The 22428-nt window shown below is 48.1% G+C and overlaps 1 protein-coding gene across 1 annotated transcript in view; it reads right to left on the minus strand.

Moving 5' to 3' along the window:
- The window catches only part of LOC144494692 (sialic acid-binding Ig-like lectin 15), a 48617-nt gene extending 26406 nt beyond the window's left edge, over positions 1–22211 (minus strand). Inside the window, exon 1 of the mRNA XM_078213893.1 lies at positions 22142–22211. Coding sequence (XP_078070019.1) covers positions 22142–22211 — 70 coding nt within the window. The remainder of the gene's footprint in view (positions 1–22141) is intronic.
- Positions 22212–22428: the final 217 nt, after the last annotated feature.

A 22428-nucleotide genomic window follows, 5' to 3' on the forward strand; every position in this document is an offset into this window, starting at 1 on the left:
TTTCAACAATGGTTTCATTAGAATTTTAATTGCAATTTTTTTTTATTGAATTCAAATTTTACCATTTGACGTGATGGGATTCAAACTTAGGTCCCTTGATTACTTGCCCATTGACGATGCCGCTATGCCACCAACTCCCGCAAAGCCAAGCTGAGGGGGAAGGAGAGGCAGAGGGAGGTACCACAAAACACAAGAAGGAGAAGTGGCCACAGCGATAGACAGAGTAGCTGGCAAAGTAAGATTGCAGTTTGTGCTGAACCATTAACCGTTGTTTGTCAAGGACACAGTTCCTCTTGTAGTAAACTTCTATCTTGATGAATAGTCTTTATGTAAAAGAAAATCCCTGTCTTTACATTGTGACTTTCACAATCTCAGGAAGCCTCAAATGACTTCACAGCCAATGCATTATTTTGGAAATTGAGTCACTGTAATAATCTAGGAAACACAGACACGATTTATATTCAGTAATATCCTAAAAGCAGCAATGATAATAATCAGATTATCCGTTTCTGTGACCTTGTTTGAGAGATCAAAGTTCCCAGGATATAGAATCCCTACAGTGCGGAAGGAGGCCAACCGGCCCATCGAGTTTGCACCGACAACAATCCCACTCAGGCCCTATCCCCGTTGCCCTGCACATTTACCCTGCTAATCGCTCTAACCTATGCATCCCAGGACATTAAGGGGTAATTTAGCATGGCCAATCATAAGAACATAAGAACATAAGAAATAGGAGCAGGAGTAGGCCATCTAGCCCCTCGAGCCTGCCCCGCCATTCAACAAGATCATGGCTGATCTGAAGCGAATCAGTTCCACTTACCCGCCTGCTCCCCATATCCCTTAATTCCCTTATCGATCAGAAATCTATCTACCCGTGATTTAAACATATTCAACGAGGTAGTCTCCACCACTTCAATGGGCAGAGAATTCCAGAGATTCACTACCCTCTGAGAGAAGAAGTTCCCCCTCAACTCTGTTCTGAACCGGCCCCCACTTATTTTGAGGCTGTGCCCTCTAGTTCTGGTTTCCCTTCTAAGTGGAAAGAATCTCTCTACCTCTCCCCTATCCAGCCCCTTCATTATCTTATAGGTCTCTATAAGATCACCCCTCAGCCTTCTAAACTCCAACGAGTACAGACCCAATCTGTTCAATCTCGCCTCATAAGCTACCCCCTCATCCCCGGTATCAACCTGGTGAACCTTCTCTGCACTCCCTCCAAGGCCGATATATCCTTTCGCAAATAAGGGGACCAAAACTGCACACAGTACTCCAGTTGCGGCCTCACCAGTGCCTTGTATAGTTGCAGCAAGACCTCCCTGCTTTTATATTCTATCCCCCTCGCGATAAAGGCCAACATTCCATTCGCCTTCTTGATCACCTGCTGAGTTTTTGCGATTCGTGCACAAGGACCCCCAGGTCCCTCTGCACAGTAGCATGATGTAATTTTTCTCCATTTAAATAATATTCCAATTTACTATTATTTCTTCCAAAGTGGATAACCTTACATTTGCCAACGTTATATTCCATCTGCCAGATCCTCGCCCACTCGCTCAGCCTATCCAAATCTCTCTGCAGACTTTCCGCGTCCTCCACGCAATTCGCTTTCCCACTCATCTTCATGTCATCAGCAAACTTTGATACCCTACACTCAGTCCCCTCCTCCAGATCATCTATGTAAATGGTAAACAGTTGAGGCCCCAGCACCGATCCCTGCGGCACGCCACTGGTCACCAACTGCCAACCAGAAAAGCACCCATTTATTCCAACTCTCTGCTTTCTGTTAGATAGCCAATCCCCAATCCACGCCAACACCTTACCCCCAACTCTGTGTACCCCAATCTTCTGCAGCAATCTTTTGTGAGGCACCTTATTGAATGCCTTCTGGAAATCTAAAAACACCACATCCACCGGTTCCCCTCTGTCAACCGCACTAGTCACATCTTCATAAAAATCCAGTAAATTCGTCAAACACGACTTTCCCTTCATGAAGGGCGGCATGGTAGCACAGAGGGCGGCACGGTAGCACAGTGGTTAGCACTGCTGCTTCACAGCTCCAGGGACCTGGGTTCAATTCCCAGCTTTTGGGTCACTGTCTGTGTGGAGTTTGCACATTCTCCTCGTGTCTGCGTGGGTTTCCTCCGGGTGCTCCGGTTTCCTCCCACAGTCCAACGATGTGCGGGTTAGGTTGATTGGCCATGCTAAAATTGCCCCTTAGTGGCCTGGGGTGCGTAGATTAGAGGGATTAGCGGGTAAAATATGTAGGGATATGGGGGTAGGGCCTGGGTGGGATTGTGGTCGGTGCAGACTCGATGGGCCGAATGGCCTCTTTCTGTACTGTAGGGTTTCTATGATTCTATGAATCCATGCTGCGTCTGCTTGATTGAACCATTCTTATCCAGGTGCTCTGCTATTTCCTCTTTAATGATGGACCCCAGCATCTTCCCAACTACGGACGTTAAGCTAACCGGCCTGTAGTTACCCGCCTTTTGTTCTACTTCCTTTTTTAAACAGCGGCGTAACAGTAGCTGTTTTCCAATCAGCCTGCACTACCCCAGAGTCCAGTGAATTTTGATAAATAACTACTAATGCATCTGCTATTACCTCAGCCATTTCTTTCAGTACCCTGGGATGCATTCCATCCAGGCCCGGGGACTTGTCTACCTTCAGTCCCATTAGTCTACCAAGCACTACCTCTTTAGTAACAGTAGTTGTATTAAGGACCTCACCTCCCACCAACTCTCGATCTCTAATATTCACCTAACCCGCACATCTTTGGACTGTGGGAGGAAACCGGAGCACCCGGAAACCCAAGCAGACACGGAGAGAACGTGCAAACTCCACACAGACAGTGACCCAAGCCGGGAATCAAACCCAGGTCCCTGGAGCTTTGAGGCAGCTATGCTAACCACTGTGCCACCGTGCCGCCTATATCACAGAGAACTCTCCCACTCTTCTTCAAAATAGTGTCATGGAATCTTTTACTTACTTCACTGGAGTGCCTAAGTGTGCCTGTGGAGAGCGACTTGACCACACAACCTCGTAACTTAGAGGGCAGTATCTTACCCCTGTGGGTACTCCATACCTCCTTAAGCAATCATTAGAAAGCACAGAGCCAGCAGTACAGCGCAGTCACAACAGATAATGGGCTGTCTTCAGAAAGTCATCAATACACAATGTAAACCACCCCAGTTCCATTCCAATTCTCTTCCCGCACCTACTGGTGCACAAAGGCAGACTTTTATCTGTTTCCATAGCTAGTATTTCCCAGAACAGGTCACTAGTCCCATCACCAGGAGCTTTTAGCTTGAGGAACGGCACTGCACATCAAACGTGGCTGACCAGGTGTCTCTCCCACTCTTACCGCCAGCCATTGGCGTGTTTGGAAGGATTAGCAAGTTGGCACCCAAAACCTGTTCAACTGCATTATGAATGCACCTTCCTTGGTTATCAAGCCCTGGGATGGGACTCAAACTCGGAGTTTCTGGTTCAGAGGGATGGAAGTTACCCACTGCATCACAAGACCTCCTAAAACCACCCCGGTAGACCCACAGAAACCAATGTAGCATCTTGACTTTCTTACTTTTTCTCACGGTTACCCCAACAATTTGCCTGAGCACCAGCACTTGTGTGCAGCGCAATGTATTGGAGTGGGTTGCTGGTGTACCATCATTATAACATCCCTATTAAAATCAATTTAACCCCTGTGGAATTTGATGGACATTTTGAGGCCTAGATTTAAAGCTGATGGAGAGGACGGAGTTTTATGGCCGCCTTACACCCATTTTGTGGTGGGAAAATGTTGTAAATTCGGGCGTAAAGCGGCTAGCGCGAATGGCGCTGGTTTTCGCGCCTGTTGCGATTTTATGACATCTGGATTTCCGGCGTGGTCACCGGAAATGGGCGAGAGGCTGATTAATTTATTTAAATTTAGGTATATGTTCAATTCAATGTGTTTAGCGCGCCCTCCGCTCAATCATCCAGGCTCAATTGACTTTATGGCCTCGCCGGGAGAGGTTCTCTCCGGCGACGAAAGCACCTGCTCCCCACAAAACGGGGAACAGTCGTGTTGGCCTCGGTGGTGGAACTGGAGGCCCGTGGGGAGGTTGAGTGCAAAGTGGGGGTGCCCCTTGGGCCGTGCCAGCCTGGCAGCTGGGCAATGCCCAATGGGGATCTGGACAATGCCCACTGGGCAATGCCAGGGGGTGGGGCCTGTGGGGATGGGCCAAGGGGCAGGCCAGGGGACGGGGCCAATTGGGGCAGGTCAGGGGTGGGGCCAATGGGGGGAAGGGGGCCTGCTGCCGCTATGCTTGTGATTGATGGGGGAGGGAGGGGAGGCACAATTGTTCTGGATGGTGGAGCCACGATCGGACTGGGTGGCGGGGGCCGCATCTTGGGCCACGGGCCCCCGCGATTCCGGGGGAGTGGTGAGCTAGTTGAGGCTGTCTACAGTAGCAGGGGCCTGACAGCTCTCTCTCTGTTTGTCAGACCCCTGCTACTGTTAATCCACATGTGCAGCATCAGAGGTCTGCACATGTGCAATACCTCCCTCTACAGATTGTCTGGTGAGTTAAGCCCCGCCCATAGCCTCTCTGGCTAGAACCTGACTAGACCATCTTTTCAGAGGCAGAGTGCGTAAGATTGGGTGTAAAAACACACTCAAAAAACAGATCTGAACTCTCCCATTTTCAGACTAGCTGGACACTTAGAAAATATCTCGTAAAATTCCACCCAGAATCTCTCATTCTCTGAAATGCTGAGGTTTGTGCCACTTTTCCAGTTTTAAATAAATATGTCTGTTACTGCTCAACACAAGTGGATGTCCCATTCGCTACTAAATTGAATGACAATGATCAACATCTCTTGCGGGTTTCAGCATCAAGAGAGAAGGATGACTGAGTAAGAAAGAAGAAATACTGAAGAACTGGCGATGGGTTCTATCCATATTTGGCTCTCGAGACTCCTGCTGTCAGTTTCAGTGCGGGGTCACGTAAGTTCTCTCTAATATTAAACATTCAATTTTAAATTTATTTTGCATTCATTCACAGGATTGTGTGTTGCTGGCAAGGCCAACATTTATTGCCCATCCCTAATTGTGTAGAAGGTGGTTTGGGACTGCCTTCTTGAACCACTGTCGTAGGTACTCCTACAATGCTGTTAGGAATGGAGTTTCAGGATTTTGACTCTGACATTAATGGAATGGTGATATATTTGCAAGTCCGGATGGCGTGTATTTTGGAGGGGAACTTGCTGCCCATGTTCTTCCGGTTGGTGGGGGTGACGGGTCTGGAAGATGCTAATGAAAGAGTGGTTGTCATATATCTTGGAGATGGTACACACTGCTGCCACTGTGCACCTGGAGTGGAGGGAGTGAATGTTTAACGTGGTGATGGAATGCCGATCATGTGCAGGGTTTTTGCCTCAATGACGTTGATCTTCTTGTTTGATCTGCACTCATCCAGTTTGCGGAGAATATTCAATCACGGTCCTGACTTGTGTTGTGGACAGGCGTTCAAGATTGTGAGGCGAGCTACTCACATTCCCAGCCTCTGACTTGACACCAGAGCATTTATGTTAATTCATTCTCACTGTGCTCTTCTTCTCACTGACTTTCTCTCTTTCCTTCTCCGTGTGTATATATTTCTCTCTTCCTTTGTGTCTGCCTCTCTGACACCCTTTTCATTTCCAATGTGCCCTCAAGCCTCCCGCAGTTCTCACCCAGATGAGGGAAAACATTTTCACACAGCGAGTGGTTAGGATCTGGAATGCACTGTCTGAGAGTGTGGTGGAGACAGATTCACACAGTGAGTGGTTAGGATCTGGAATGTACTGTCTGAGATTGTGGTGGAGACAGATTCACACAGCGAGTGGTTAGGATCTGGAATGCACTGTCTGAGAGTGTGGTGGAGACAGATTCACACAGCGAGTGGTTAGGATCTCGAATGCACTGTCTGAGAGTGTGGTGGAGACAGATTCACACAGCGAGTGGTTAGGGTCTGGAATGCACTGTCTGAGAGTGTGGTGGAGACAGATTCACACAGCGAGTGGTTAGGACCCGGAATGCACTGTCTGAGAGTGTGGTGGAGACAGATTCACACAGCGAGTGGTTAGGATCTGGAATGCACTGTCTGAGAGTGTGGTGGAGACAGATTCACACAGAGAGTGGTTAGGATGTGGAATGTACTGTCTGAGAGTGTGGTGGAGACAGATTCACACAGCGAGTGGTTAGGACCCGGAATGCACTGTCTGAGAGTGTGGTGGAGACAGATTCACACAGCGAGTGGTTAGGATCTGGAATGCACTGTCTGAGAGTGTGGTGGAGACAGATTCACACAGAGAGTGGTTAGGACCCGGAATGCACTATCTGAGAGGGTGGGAGAGACAGATTCACACAGAGAGTGGTTAGGACCCGGAATGTACTGTCTGAGAGTGTGGTGGAGACAGATTCACACAGAGAGTGGTTAGGACCCGGAATGCACTGTCTGTGAGTGTGGTGGAGACAGATTCACACAGAGAGTGGTTAGGACCCGGAATGCACTGTCTGTGAGTGTGCCTTTCAAAAACAATTGGGTAAGTACCTGGAGAGAAAACCAAAATGTGAAGGGCGACAGGGAAAGGGTGGGAGAGTGGTGCTGGCTGAGTTGTTTTTGCAGCAAGCTGGTACGGACACGGTGGTTTGAATGTTCTCTGTTGATGCTGTAACTGTTCTATGATTCTATGTGACAAGATCAGTTAAACCTCAGGTCAATGTTGACCCCCAGGCAGGGCCCAGGGTGCAGACAGCACTAATCATTGGGGCTTGTGCCCAGCCTCCTTCCTCTAAATGAAATTTCTTGTCTCTCAGCCTGAGCAGGGAGGCAAAACTGCAGACTCAAAAGTTGAACTTGAAACAAACCCAAACCTCCAGGCCCGGTTCTGATTTTTTTTTACAGTTTGTCCGTCGCTGTCAATTTCACTCAATTGCTTCACTGTCCTTTGGGGAGTTTTGTGGCTCCAATTTTTCAAAAGCCCACTGGAAAACCACAGAGCTGTCTGATGGTCAACAACAGGAATACAGCAACTGAGAGAGTTCCTGTTTCAGAAATGGTAAATAAAACCTCTATTTTAAAGTCCTCTGTGGTTCAGGGGGGTGGGTGTTGGCAGATGGGTGAGGTTGCTGGACTGTTGGAAGTATGAGTGTATGTTGGGGGCTGTTGAAGGGGTGGGATGGCAGAGGTTAGACTCCTTACTGTGGTTACCCCAGTCCAACGCCGGCATCTCCACATCAGTTCACAGTGTACAATACAATTTGTGTGCCAATTTCTGGAGGAAGGGGAAACAATGTGGTTCTTGAGTTTCGGATGCACTGAATTCCTGTACCTTGTTACATTCTTCTCTGAAAATTTCAGTTCTGCAATTCAATCTACTGTATACTGTCTCGGAGGCTGATGCTACATTTCTGACTAGCAAATCCTGGAGTTCATGTCATTAGCGTAAAAGGAGCGGATGCCATTTATGGTATTTCAATGAGAGTGAAGTCAGAATGGTAAGGTTGTATTAAGAGTTAAATAGTTTTGTAAATGAAATATCTTTGTAGCTACTTTCCTAACATCAATTGACTGCTCTGTGATTAACTGTCCTTAAAAAAATCGTAAGAAGTTTAACAACACCAGGTTAAAGTCCAACAGGTTTATTTGGTAACAAAAGCCACACAAGCTTTCGAGGCTCTGAGCCCCTTCTTCAGGTGAGTGGGAATTCTGTTCACAAACAGAACTTATAAAGACACAGACTCAATTTACATGAATAATGGTTGGAATGCGAATACTTACAACTAATCCAGTCTTTAAGAAACAAAACAATGGGAGTGGAGAGAGCATCAAGACAGGCTAAAAAGATGTGTATTGTCTCCAGACAAGACAGCCAGTGAAACTCTGCAGGTCCACGCAACTGTGGGAGTTACAAATAGTGTGACATAAACCCAATATCCCGGTTGAGGCCGTCCTTGTGTGTGCGGAACTTGGCTATCAGTTTCTGCTCAGCGACTCTGCGCTGTCGTGTGTCGCGAAGGCCGCCTTGGAGAACGCTTACCCGAATATCAGAGGCCGAATGCCCGTGACCGCTGAAGTGCTCCCCAACAGGAAGAGAACAGTCTTGCCTGGTGATTGTCGAGCGGTGTTCATTCATCCGTTGTCGCAGCGTCTGCATAGTTTCCCCAATGTACCATGCCTTGGGACATCCTTTCTTGCAGCGTATCAGGTAGACAACGTTGGCCGAGTTGCAAGAGTATGTACCGTGTACCTGGTGGATGGTGTTCTCACGTGAGATGATGGCATCTGTGTCGATGATCCGGCACGTCTTGCAGAGGTTGCTGTGGCAGGGTTGTGTGGTGTCTTGGTCACTGTTCTCCTGAAGGCTGGGTAGTTTGCTGCGGACAATGGTCTGTTTGAGGTTGTGCGGTTGTTTGAAGGCAAGAAGTGGGGGTGTGGGGATGGCCTTGGCGAGATGTTCGTCTTCATCAATGACATGTTGAAGGCTCCGGAGGAGATGCCGTAGCTTCTCCGCTCCGGGGAAGTACTGGACAACGAAGGGTACTCTGTCCACTGTGTCCCGTGTTTGTCTTCTGAGGAGGTCGGTGCGGTTTTTCGCTGTGGCGCGTTGGAACTGTTGATCAATGAGTCTAGCGCCATATCCTGTTCTTATGAGGGCATCTTTCAGCGTCTGGAGGTGTCTGTTGCGATCCTCCTCATCCGAGCAGATCCTGTGTATACGGAGGGCTTGTCCGTAGGGGATGGCTTCTTTAACGTGTTTAGGGTGGAAGCTGGAGAAGTGGAGCATCGTGAGGTTATCCGTGGGCTTGCGGTACAGTGAGGTGCTGAGGTGACCGTCCTTAATGGAGATGCGCGTGTCCAAGAATGCAACCGATTCCGGAGAGTAGTCTATGGTGAGCCTGATGGTGGGATGGAACTTGTTGATGTCATCATAGAGTTGTTTCAGTGATTGTTCACCATGAGTCCAAAGGAAGAAAATGTCATCGATGTATCTAGTGTATAGCATCGGTTGAAGGTCCCGTGCGGTGAAGAAGTCTTGTTCGAACCTGTGCATGAAGATGTTGGCATATTGAGGTGCAAATTTGGTCCCCATGGCTGTTCCGTGTGTCTGGATGAAGAACTGGTTGTTGAAGGTGAAGATATTGTGGTCCAGGATGAAGCGGATGAGATGTAAAATTGCATCTGGAAACTGGCAGTTGTTGGCGCTGAGCACTGAGGCCGTTGCAGCAATGCCATCGTCATGGGGGATGCTGGTGTAGAGTGCTGAGACATCCATTGTGACGAGGAGCGCTCCTGGTTCAACTGCTCCATGTGTGCCGAGTTTCTGTAGGAAGTCCGTCGTGTCGCGACAAAAGCTGGGGGTTCTTTGTACAATGGGTTTCAGGATGCCCTCGACATAGCCGGAGAGGTTCTCGCACAGGGTCCCATTGCCCGATACGATGGGACGGCCGGGTGTGTTTGCCTTGTGTATCTTCGGGAGGCAGTAGAGATCTCCAACGCGGGGAGTACGTGGGATGAGAGCACGGAGGGTGTTCTGAAGGTCCGGATCAAAGGTCTTGATCAGAGTGTTGAGTTGACGGGTGTGTTCTTTGGTCGGATCTGCAGGTAACTGTCTGTAGTGTTCCTCGTTGTTGAGTTGTCGGTACACTTCTTTGCAGTATTCCGTTCTGTTCAGTATGACGATGGCCCCTCCTTTGTCTGCTGGTTTGATGACAATGTTGCGGTTGGTCTTGAGAGCGTGGATGGCGTTACGTTGTGCTTGGGTGATGTTCGGGGCTGTCTTGTGAGTGCGGCTGATGAATTTGGTGTTGACGCACCTCCTGACGGCTTGGGCATACATGTCAAGTCGAGGGCAGCGGCCTTCCGGAGGAGTCCAATTCGACTCTTTCCTCTTCGGATGCACTGCGGATCTCTCTGTCGGCTGTTCCGGTTCATTCAGACTACGCTGAGAGACTTTGCCGTCGCACCTCTCTCACCCTCCTCAACCACCTCATACACCAACTCCACAGCAAACGCCGCAGCCTGGAAACCAAGATCGAATCCATATTCTCAACTTGCGCTCAGGACGCAGACCAGCTGCGAAACTCTGCCAAGCAGACGAGACAAAGGAACTACACCATCTACATGCACACCAAGAACAGGAAACTTGAGAAACTCGGCATCACCACCAGCAGCAACCAAGCCTCCCCCGGTACCACAGTAGAAAACAGTACCACTGCAGGGAAGTCCATTGTCAACTTGTCCAACTACACACTTCAACCAGATGAAATCGAAGTTCTCAGCCGAGGGCTTAATTTTTGCCCCACCACCAAAATAGACCCCATCAGTCTCGCAGCAGACACAGAGGAATTCATCAGGCGAATGAGGCTGAGGGAGTTCTTCCACAAACCCCAAGAGGCCAACAACGAACACAATGAGACAGCCAATGAACCGGAACAGCCGACAGAGAGATCCGCAGTGCATCCGAAGAGGAAAGAGTCGAATTGGACTCCTCCGGAAGGCCGCTGCCCTCGACTTGACATGTATGCCCAAGCCGTCAGGAGGTGCGTCAACACCAAATTCATCAGCCGCACTCACAAGACAGCCCCGAACATCACCCAAGCACAACGTAACGCCATCCACGCTCTCAAGACCAACCGCAACATTGTCATCAAACCAGCAGACAAAGGAGGGGCCATCGTCATACTGAACAGAACGGATTACTGCAAAGAAGTGTACCGACAACTCAACAACGAGGAACACTACAGACAGTTACCTGCAGATCCGACCAAAGAACACACCCGTCAACTCAACACTCTGATCAAGACCTTTGATCCGGACCTTCAGAACACCCTCCGTGCTCTCATCCCACGTACTCCCCGCGTTGGAGATCTCTACTGCCTCCCGAAGATACACAAGGCAAACACACCCGGCCGTCCCATCGTATCGGGCAATGGGACCCTGTGCGAGAACCTCTCCGGCTATGTCGAGGGCATCCTGAAACCCATTGTACAAAGAACCCCCAGCTTTTGTCGCGACACGACGGACTTCCTACAGAAACTCGGCACACATGGAGCAGTTGAACCAGGAGCGCTCCTCGTCACAATGGATGTCTCGGCACTCTACACCAGCATCCCCCATGACGATGGCATTGCTGCAACGGCCTCAGTGCTCAGCGCCAACAACTGCCAGTTTCCAGATGCAATTTTACATCTCATCCGCTTCATCCTGGACCACAATATCTTCACCTTCAACAACCAGTTCTTCATCCAGACACACGGAACAGCCATGGGGACCAAATTTGCACCTCAATATGCCAACATCTTCATGCACAGGTTCGAACAAGACTTCTTCACCGCACGGGACCTTCAACCGATGCTATACACTAGATACATCGATGACATTTTCTTCCTTTGGACTCATGGTGAACAATCACTGAAACAACTCTATGATGACATCGACAAGTTCCATCCCACCATCAGACTCACCATAGACTACTCTCCGGAGTCGGTTGCATTCTTGGACACGCGCATCTCCATTAAGGACGGTCACCTCAGCACCTCACTGTACCGCAAGCCCACGGATAACCTCACGATGCTCCACTTCTCCAGCTTCCACCCTAAACACGTTAAAGAAGCCATCCCCTACGGACAAGCCCTCCGTATACACAGGATCTGCTCGGATGAGGAGGAACAGACACCTCCAGACGCTGAAAGATGCCCTCATAAGAACAGGATATGGCGCTAGACTCATTGATCAACAGTTCCAACACGCCACAGCGAAAAACCGCACCGACCTCCTCAGAAGACAAACACGGGACACAGTGGACAGAGTACCCTTCGTTGTCCAGTACTTCCCCGGAGCGGAGAAGCTACGGCATCTCCTCCGGAGCCTTCAACATGTCATTGATGAAGACGAACATCTCGCCAAGGCCATCCCCACACCCCCACTTCTTGCCTTCAAACAACCGCACAACCTCAAACAGACCATTGTCCGCAGCAAACTACCCAGCCTTCAGGAGAACAGTGACCAAGACACCACACAACCCTGCCACAGCAACCTCTGCAAGACGTGCCGGATCATCGACACAGATGCCATCATCTCACGTGAGAACACCATCCACCAGGTACACGGTACATACTCTTGCAACTCGGCCAACGTTGTCTACCTGATACGCTGCAAGAAAGGATGTCCCAAGGCATGGTACATTGGGGAAACTATGCAGACGCTGCGACAACGGATGAATGAACACCGCTCGACAATCACCAGGCAAGACTGTTCTCTTCCTGTTGGGGAGCACTTCAGCGGTCACGGGCATTCGGCCTCTGATATTCGGGTAAGCGTTCTCCAAGGCGGCCTTCGCGACACACGACAGCGCAGAGTCACTGAGCAGAAACTGATAGCCAAGTTCCGCACACACAAGGACGGCCTCAACCGGGATATTGGGTTTATGTCACACTATTTGTAACTCCCACAGTTGCGTGGACCTGCAGAGTTTCACTGGCTGTCTTGTCTGGAGACAATACACATCTTTTTAGCCTGTCTTGATGCTCTCTCCACTCCCATTGTTTTGTTTCTTAAAGACTGGATTAGTTGTAAGTATTCGCATTCCAACCATTATTCATGTAAATTGAGTCTGTGTCTTTATAAGTTCTGTTTGTGAACAGAATTCCCACTCACCTGAAGAAGGGGCTCAGAGCCTCGAAAGCTTGTGTGGCTTTTGCTACCAAATAAACCTGTTGGACTTTAACCTGGTGTTGTTAAACTTCTTACTGTGTTTACCCCAGTCCAACGCCGGCATCTCCACATCTTAAAAAAATCAGCATTGGACCTTCAATTTCACCATTGCTGCAATCATTCTGCCTACTGTGTGTAAAGGTAATGAAAGGAAGACAAAACTCTCATTAATACAGCACCTTTAGGCCAACAGTGCTTGGTGGGCATCTCGGTGGCTGGTGTGCATCATCATACCAAGGAATGATACTTTGCTTTAATTTATTAAGCTTCTTCTTGCTGTTACATTTTAATTACACTGCCCCATTAGGGGCTGTCACCCCTGTATTTTATTGATAATTGTTTTATTAAAAAGAGTTTATATTGGGCAATATTTGTAACCAGATGCCAAGAATGGGCTTTGTCATTTTACAAAGGTTGGTGAATTGATTGGTGAATCTTGAAAGGGGGAAAATATAATACGTGATTGTGGTGAGGGGGGTGGGAGGAATAAGGGGCCCAGGAAGATGAGGACATCAGGCTCCATGAATTCCCTCGCTTGCTCTGTCCCCAGGATGTTGATGTCAGAATCCATCACTGGTAATGCCTTTGCATTGCAAAGGAAGATGGTTCAATTCTCTCCTAGCAAAGTAGGAAAAATAAAATCCTACTGCACTAAAGGAGGCCATTTAGCCCATTGTGCCTAATCAGGCCAAGAGAAAACTATCCAGTCTAATGCTATCCGCTCGTTCTACCTAAAGTCATATCCAAGTGTTGTGATGAGGATCTCTTCCTCTATCACCCTTTCAGTGTGCTCCAGAAACCCACTATCTTCCAGGTGAAAACAAATTACTCTTGAATCTCACTCTCATCCTTTCAGCAGTTATTTTATATCTATCACCCTTGCTTATTGACCTATCTTGCTGGGGGTTGTCATTGTATGGCACTTACATGCCATGAATCAAACCTGTCACTTTTCAGCCCAAGCCTGAATGCTATTCAGGTCTTGCAGGTTTTTTAGAAAACACATGTTTGTCCCTGTGCTGTTCTAATATTCTCTCTCTCTCTCCAGAGCTTTCACTTAATGATTGGTCAATGACAGTGGCGGATATTATGAGTGTTGAGGAAGGGGGATCCGCTGTCCTGCCGTGCACTTTCACCCACCCACACCCTGATCGCACAGTCACCGGCTCTGTGAGATGGTACCACCCCGATTCAAAGGCTTACAAAGTTACCTTTAAGTGTACATATTCCGGCGGGTCCAGGGTGAAGCATGTGAGAGTGGGAAACAGCGGGATGGTGGGAGTCGATTCAAATTTGTGGGGAACTTCAGCAACAATGATGTCTCAATAATGATGGAGCGGCTGAGCTGGGTGGAAAGCGGTGAATATCACTGCCAGGTGAAACTCAATGTTGGAACATTTCAAACATAGAAATCAACAATTCTGACAAGTGAGAAATAAGGAACAATGTTCAGGGGCTGTAGCTACCCTGACAGTTTAATGGGTTAAGGATGCAGACTGGTCCAGCCCTGAAGCACACAGGGAAATAAACCCTCAGCAGCCCTGGGTTTTGAAGGGGGAATATTGTCTGAGGGTCCTGCTCCAGATCACTCTACAATGATTCCTCTTGGATCAGCCGCGATTCTCCCAAAAATATTCAGTGTCGAATTCGCATGAAAACTGGAGTAAATCATGCTGGTTTTTTTCAGTGGGAGTTCAGAGAAGAATCTCCCACACTCTGTGCAATGCAGAGTGCACAAGTGTAAATCCTGTTGAAAATCAGGGGACAGGGCCCATCCCCGCCCGGAGGCTGGCAGCGTAGCGCCCAGTGGGCCACTGCTCATGTGCCAATTTGTCAGCACCAAGATGGCCCCTTTCTGCCGGCATCCCAATTGCTGGCCAGCTCGATTGCTGGCCAGCCCCGCGACCTCCACATCGCCAGCTCTCTCATCCCCCCACCGCACCGCCCCCCAACAGCCCGATCATTGACCCCCCAAGCACGTCCAGGCCCAGCCCTGACTCCCCCATCCCTCTGCTCCTGGCCCGCTCTAATCTCCAGCACATCACCCCTCCCGATACCTCCACCGGTGTAGCGGGATCCCCCTTCTTAACTCCACTCGTGGGCTTATCTCAGGTTTGGTTCTCCGTTACCCAAACCCCACCAATGCCCGAGTGATTCTCTCTCTCGCCGATGGAACAACGGCCACCTTGCGCCTACTTCACTAGAGCAGCGCCCCCAAGAGAGAGAAAAGGAAACTGCTGGCTATCCACTACCTGGCAGCCTTTCCTGAGTGGGCGGGTTCGAATCACCCGGAGTACCCTCGGTTCTCGACTCCGGAATTATGGTAAGGGATATTAAAATGTGACCTGACCAGAGATAGCTGATGAGAAAATGAAAGAGCAAGATGGACTCCAATCAAGTTCAAGTCATATATCTTTTATTAAACACCAAAATTAAACCTCATCAACACCAGAAAACAAACATATAGGTATCTTATACTCTATAACTATGACTATGGGAAACAAAACTAAACGGGCACAACGGAAATTCTAACTTCAAACAGTGTTAGCAATATCTTATACTATGAAACGATTCATGCACCCACCATTCCCACAAAAGCCTCCACTGCTATGTTACCCTCGGGAACTTCACGAATTATTAGGAAATACTCAGTTGAGCCGACCTTGACCTTCTGGGCTGTCTGTGTGCTGGAAAACAGCTGTCTGCAACGTGGTTCAGGAGGGAGAGAGAGTTGCCATGCTGGTCCGAAGAGAAGAGAATGGCTGCAAAACCACACTTTTTAAAGTTCGGATTTCAAAAGTCCCGTGAGCTCCGCCCCCACCGGCAATTGCAAGAACAATGGTCCTAGAGCGCTATCAGCTCCAGTGATAGCACAGTCTATTGAAATCACAAATGGCTGAGACTGCCTTGTCCAGTATGAATGGCCCATCGATGTTCCTAATTACTTTACCGGGGCTTACAGATTGCTTTCCCATCATGGAGATGGGTTTCTCCTTACTGCTGGATAGCCCCATTATCATATCTATTGTATCTTATCCAGGTACACTGTGGCTGGTATTGATCTTCCAATCTCGATGCAGGTGTGGTCTGGTGACGTCATCTGCTCCCTTTGTGATTCAGTTAATCTAATCAGCAGCCCGTCTGGACGCTGACTGTTTGTGAATTCGACTGGAGGCAGGCAGGGCTGAGCCTGCTGGGAGAAAACAGCCAGTTTCTGCAGCCAAACGTGGCCACTTCTACCATTTAAATGGCCAATGTGCGTTTTACAGTCCTTATATGCGTTGGTGGTGCCCGAAAAACTTACACCGGCAGTCCCTCCCTTCCCCTCCGCAGTGCCAACCACCCTCGACCCTCACAGCCCTGACCCCTTCCCTGCCTCATCAGCAGGCTGACTCCCCCCCCCCCCCCCCCCCCCCGGTCACCCCAATGGCCAGCCCTGATTGCTGGCACGATCTCTCCCCCATCCCTTTCTCTCCTGTCCCTGTCTTGGTCAGGTATGCAGCCATGGAAAGTTTGGTTCAAGGGTGGCCACAGAGGGTTGGCAGCAGCCATGGGAATGTTTTGTGTTTGTGCTTCAGGGTGGGCAGTGCATGCCAGTGGCAACTAGTTTGAGCCTCTTTATTTAAGTCAGGAGTTGGAGTTGGCTCCTCCACTTCTGTGTATTTCCACTGACATCAATACATAGCCTTCTCCTCACACCAGGTCAGTGAGAAAGGAGGGAATGGGTAGTTGGCACTTAGACAATATCTGATTGACATGCTGATTGGCCAATCACCATTGTGGGCCTGGCAATCCAGTCTCCCAAACAGCCAATCAGCACTGACAATGAACAAAGCCTTACTGGATTGCAGACATCCTGCAGGGATTAAATTGAGGAATGTCACCAAGTCAATTCTGCTCAAATCAAGTGTCCAAAAGTTGACGGCACGGTGGCATACTGTCAGCACTGCTGCCTCACAGCGCTAAGGACCCGGGTTTCAGCTCGGCCTCAGGTCACTGTCTGTGTCTGCGTGGGTTTCCTCCAGGTGCTCCAGTATCATCCCACAGTCCAAAAGACGTGCTGGTTAGGTGCATTGGCCATGCTAAATTCTCCCTCAGTGTACCTGAACAGGTGCCGGAGTGTGGTGACGAGGGGATCTTCACAGTAACTTCATTGCAGTGTTAATGTAAGCCTATTTGTGACACTAATAAATAAACTTTAAAAACTTTAAAGACAACCCCCTCTTTCCAGGACCAAAGAACAATACAGCACAGGAACAGGCCCTTTGGCCCTCCAAGCCTGCGCCGCTCATGTGCCCAACAAGACCATTTGTTTGCATCCCTCTATTCCCAGTCTGTTCATGTGGCTATCTAAATAAGTCTTAAACGATCCCAGCGTGTCCGCATCAATCACCTTGCTTGGCAGTGCATTCCAGGCCCCACCACCCTCTGTGTAAAATACGTCCCCCTGACATCTATATTGAACCTTGCCCCCCTCACCTTGAACCCGTGACCCCTTGTGTTCGTCACCTCCGACCTGGGAAAAAGCTTCCCACTGTTCACCCTATCTATGCCCTTCATAATTTTATACACCTCTCTTAGGTCGCCCCTCATCCTCCGTCTTTCCAGGGAGAACAACCCCAGTTTACCCAATCTCTCCTCATAGCTAAGACCCTCCATACCAGGCAACATCCTGGTAAACCTTTTCTGTACTCTCTCCAAAGCCTCCACGTACTTCTGGTAGTGTGGCGACCAGAACTGGACGCAGTATTCCAAATGTGGCCTAACCAACGTTCTATACAGCTGCAACATCATATGCCAACTTTTATATTCTATGCCCTGTCCAATAAAGGCAAGCATGCCATATGCCTTCTTCACCACCCTCTCCACCTGTGCTGCCACCTTTAAGGATCTGTGGACTTGTACACCCAGGTCCCTCTGTGTGTCTATACTCCTGATAGCGGCACGGTAGCACAGTGGTTAGCACTGCTGCTTCACAGCTCCAGGGTCCTGGGTTCGATTCCCTGCTCGGGTCACTGTCTGTGTGGAGTTTGCACATTCTCCTCGTGTCTGCGTGGGTTTCCTCCGGGTGCTCCGGTTTCCTCCCACAGTCCAAAGATGTGCGGGTTAGGTTAATTGGCCATGCTAAAAATTGCCCCTTAGAGTCCTGTATGCGTAGATTAGAGGGATGAGCGGTTAAAAATATGTAGAGATATCTGGGTGGGATTGTGGTCGGTGCAGACTCGATGGGCCGAATGGCCTCTTTCTGTACTGTAGGGTTTCTATTCTATGATAGTTCTGCCATTTATTGTATAGCTCCCCCTTACATTAGATCTACCGAAATGCACCACTTCACATTTATCTGGATTAAATTCCATCTGCCATTTCTCCGCCCAATGTTCCAGCCTATCTATATCCTGCTGTATTCTCTGACAATGTTCATCACTATCCGCAACTCCAGCAATCTTTGTGTCGTCCGCAAACTTACTGATCACACCAGCTACATCTTCCTCCAAATCATTTATATATATATATATATATATATATATCACAAACAGCAGAGGTCCCAGTACAGAGCCCTGTGGAACACCACTAGTCACAGACCTCCAACCGGAAAAAGACCCCTCCACTGTTACCCTCTGTCTTCTATGGCTAATCATGATGTGGAGATGACGGCGTTGGACTGGGGTAAGCACAGTAAGAAGTCTCACAACACCAGGTTAAAGTCCAACAGGTTTATTTGGTAGCAAATACCATAAGCTTTCGGAGCACAGCTCCTTCGTCAGATGGAGTGGATATCTGTTCTCAAACAGTGCAAACAGACACAGAAATCAAATTACAGAATACTGATTAGAATGCAAATCTCTACAGCCAGCCAGGTCTTAAATGTACAGACAATGTGGGTGGAGGGAGCATTCAACACAGGTTAAAGAGATGTGTATTGTCTCCAGACAGAACAGCTAATGAAATTCTGCAAGTCCAGGAGGCAAGCTGTGGGGGTTACTGATAATGTGACATAAACCCAACATCCCGGTTTAGGCCGTCCTCATGTGTGCGGAACTTGGCTATCAGTTTCGAGTCGCTGAGCAGAAACTGATAGCCAAGTTCCGCACACATGAGGACGGCCTAAACCGGGATGTTGGATTTATGTCACATTATCAGTAACTCCCACAGCTTGCCTCCTGGACTTGCAGAATTTCACTAGCTGTTCTGTCTGGAGACAATACACATCTCTTTAACCTGTGTTGAATGCTCCCTCCACCCACATTGTCTGTACATTTAAGACCTGGCTGGCAGTAGAGATTTGCATTCTAATCAGTATTCTGTAATTTGATTTCTGTGTCTGTTTGCACTGTTTGAGAACAGATATCCACTCCATCTGACGAAGGAGCTGTGCTCCGAAAGCTTATGGTATTTGCTACCAAATAAACCTGTTGGACTTTAACCTGGTGTTGTGAGACTTCTTACTGTTCTATGGCTAAGCCAGTTCTCCACCCATCTAGCTAGCTCACCTTTTATCCCGTGAGATTTAATCTTTTGCACCAGCCTGCCATGAGGGACCTTGTCAAACGCTTTACTAAAATCCATATAGATGACATCCACGGCCCTTCCCTCGTCAATCGTTTTTGTCACCTCCTCAAAAAACTCAACCAAATTTGTGAGGCATGACCTCCCTCGTACAAAACCATGCTGTCTATCGCTAATGAGATTATTCAGTTCTAAATGCGCATATATCCTATCTCTAAGAATCTTCTCCAACAATTTCCCTACCACGGACTTCAAGCTCACCAGCCTATAATTACCCGGGTTATCCTTGCTACCCTTCTTAAATAACAGGACCGCATTTGCTATCCTCCAATCCTCTGGGACCTCACCTGTGTCCAGTGAAGAGACAAAGATTTCTGTTGGAGGCCCAGCAATTGCATCTCTTGCCTCCCTGAGGAGTCTAGGATAGATGCCATCTGGCCCTGGGGATTTGTCTGTCTTAATGTTTCCTAAAAAACCTAACACTACCTCCCTTGTAATTGAGATTTTTTTCTAACGGGTCAACACCTCTCTCTGAGACACTACCAGTCAACATGTCCCTCTCCTTTGTGAATACTGATGCAAAGTATTAATTTAGGATTCCTCCTACTTCCTTGGGTTCTAAGCATAATTCCCCTCCTTTGTCCCTGAGAGGTCCGATTCTTTTGCTAACAACCCTCTTGTTCCTAACGTATGTATAAAATGCCTTAGGATTCTCCTTAATCCTGTCTGCCAAGGACATTTCGTGACCCCTTTTTGCCCTTCTAAGTCCCTGTTTGAGTTCTTTTCTACTTTCTCTGTATTCCTCCAGTGCTCCATCTGTTTTTAGCTGCCTGGACCTCATGTATGCCTCTTTTTTCTTTTTGATTAGACCCACAATTTCACTGGTTATCCACGGCTCCCGAATCCTACCTTTCCTACCCTTCCTCTTTACAGGCACATGCCTGTCCTGCAGTCCTATCAACTGCTCCTTATAAGACTCCCACATGCCAGATGTGGATTTACCCTTGAACAGCCTCTCCCAATCAACAGCCACCAAATCCTGCCTAATCCGGCTGTAGTTAGCCTTCCCCCAATTCAGCACCTTACTCTTGGGACAACACTCATCTTTTTCCATTACTATCCTAAAGTTTACAGAATTGTGGTCACTATTTGCCACATGTTCCCCTACTGAAACTTGGATGATCTGACCGGGCTCATTCCCCAGTACTCGGTCCAGTATAGTCCCTTCTCTAGTTGGACTGTCAACATATTGTTCCAAAGAACCTTCCTGTACGCATTTTATAAATTCTTCCCTGACCACTTTAGCAAACACTTGCTATACTACCTCCAGTACAATATAGGTATATCCTTTTTTATCTGTATCCTTTCTTAAATATGTGGACCAAAACTGCGCACAGTATTCCAGATGTGGTCTCAATAAAACTCTGTACAATTATAGCAAAACTTCTTTATTCCTCTACTCCAAACTCCTTACAATAAAGGCCAACTTGCCATTTGCTTAATTGTTTGGCTGCACCTGCATGCTAATTTACTGTGTTCCTTGGACAAGTCTCTTTGAATATCAACACTTACAGGTTTCTCAATAATAAAAAAATAGACTTTTCTTTTTTCCAACCAAATTATACAACATCATACTTCCCTAGCTTAATAAAGCTGAGGATACTGTTTGCTTTATTAACTGCGCTCCCAACCTTTCCTGCCATCTTCAATGACTTACGCACATAAACAGCAGGCTCCTCTGTTTCCGCACCCACTTCAGAATAATACCCTTGATTTTGTATTGTCTCTTCATCATCTTCCTGAATCAGTTCTCTCCCATTTTGAAAACTACTTGGAGGGAGCACTGAGGGTAGCAAGGGAACAGAGTATGCTCTGGGTGGGGAGCTCACCAAGAGGGGCTCGGTAGTACCACCACAGACCGAGCTGGCCGGGTCCTAAAGAGCATAGCTGCCAGACTGGGACTGGTGAGGGAACCAACAAGAGGGAAATATATACTTGACCTGATCTTCACCAATCTACCTTTATCAGATGACAGAATTGGTAGGAGTGACTATGACTCAGACCTTCTGAAAATCATATCCATCTTCACATTGAAGATACCCTCCATCATGTTGTGTGGCACTACCACTGTGCTAAATAGGATGAATTTCAAACAGATTTAGCAACTCAAAACTGGGCATCCATGAGGTGCTGTGGGCCAACAGCAGAATTGTATTCAACCACAATCTGTAACTTTATGGCCTGGCATATCCCCCACTCTACCATTATCACCAGCTCAGGTGATCAACCCTGGTTCAATGTCGAGTTCAAGAGGGCATGCCAGGAGCAGCACCAGGCATATAAAAATGAGGTTTCAACCTGGTGAATCACAAAACAGAACTACTTGCATGCCAAACTGTGCAAGCAGCATGCAATTGATAGGGTTAAGCGATCCACAAATAATGGATCAGATCCATTGAATGGTTGAATTGAACTACCCATTCCCTCCTTTCTCAGTGACCTGGGATGAGGAGAGGGCTGTGTATTGATGACAGTTAAACAACTCACTGGAGGAGGAGGCTCCACAAATATCCCCATCCTCAATGATGGAGGAAGCCCAGCAGATCAAAGCAAAAGATACGGAAGAAGCATTTTCGACAATCTTTAACTAGACGTGCCGAGTGAATGATCCATCTCAGCCCCCCTGGAGATCCAAAGCATCAAAGATGTCAGGCTTCAGCCAATTCAACTCCTCGAAACGGCTGAAGGCACTGGATACTGCAGAGTCTATGGACCCTGACAATATTCTGTTTCCAATGCTAAAATGTCATCCCTGCTTGGGATAAGCATCTCACCTCTGATTTTTCCATTCATTTCTGAACTTTATATGCTGTAGTATTAAGCGCAGTCCTCACCATTTTTTAGTTTCTGATATTGCCAGCGCATCACATTCCCACACATCAATTTGTGCTTGTAGCTCACCATCCTTATTCATCACTGTTGTGAAGTTACATAGAAACATAGAAAACTACAGCACAAAACAGGCCCTTCGGCACCACAAGTTGTGCCAAACATATCCCTACCTTTTAGGCCTGCCTATAACCCTCCATCCTATTAAGTCCCATGTACTCATCCAGGAGTTTCTTAAAAGACCCTATTGGGTTTGCCTCCACCACCACTGACGGCAGCCAATTCCACTCGC

The sequence above is a fragment of the Mustelus asterias genome, chromosome 6 (genome assembly GCF_964213995.1).
Source record: "Mustelus asterias chromosome 6, sMusAst1.hap1.1, whole genome shotgun sequence".
Taxonomy (NCBI): domain Eukaryota; kingdom Metazoa; phylum Chordata; class Chondrichthyes; order Carcharhiniformes; family Triakidae; genus Mustelus; species Mustelus asterias.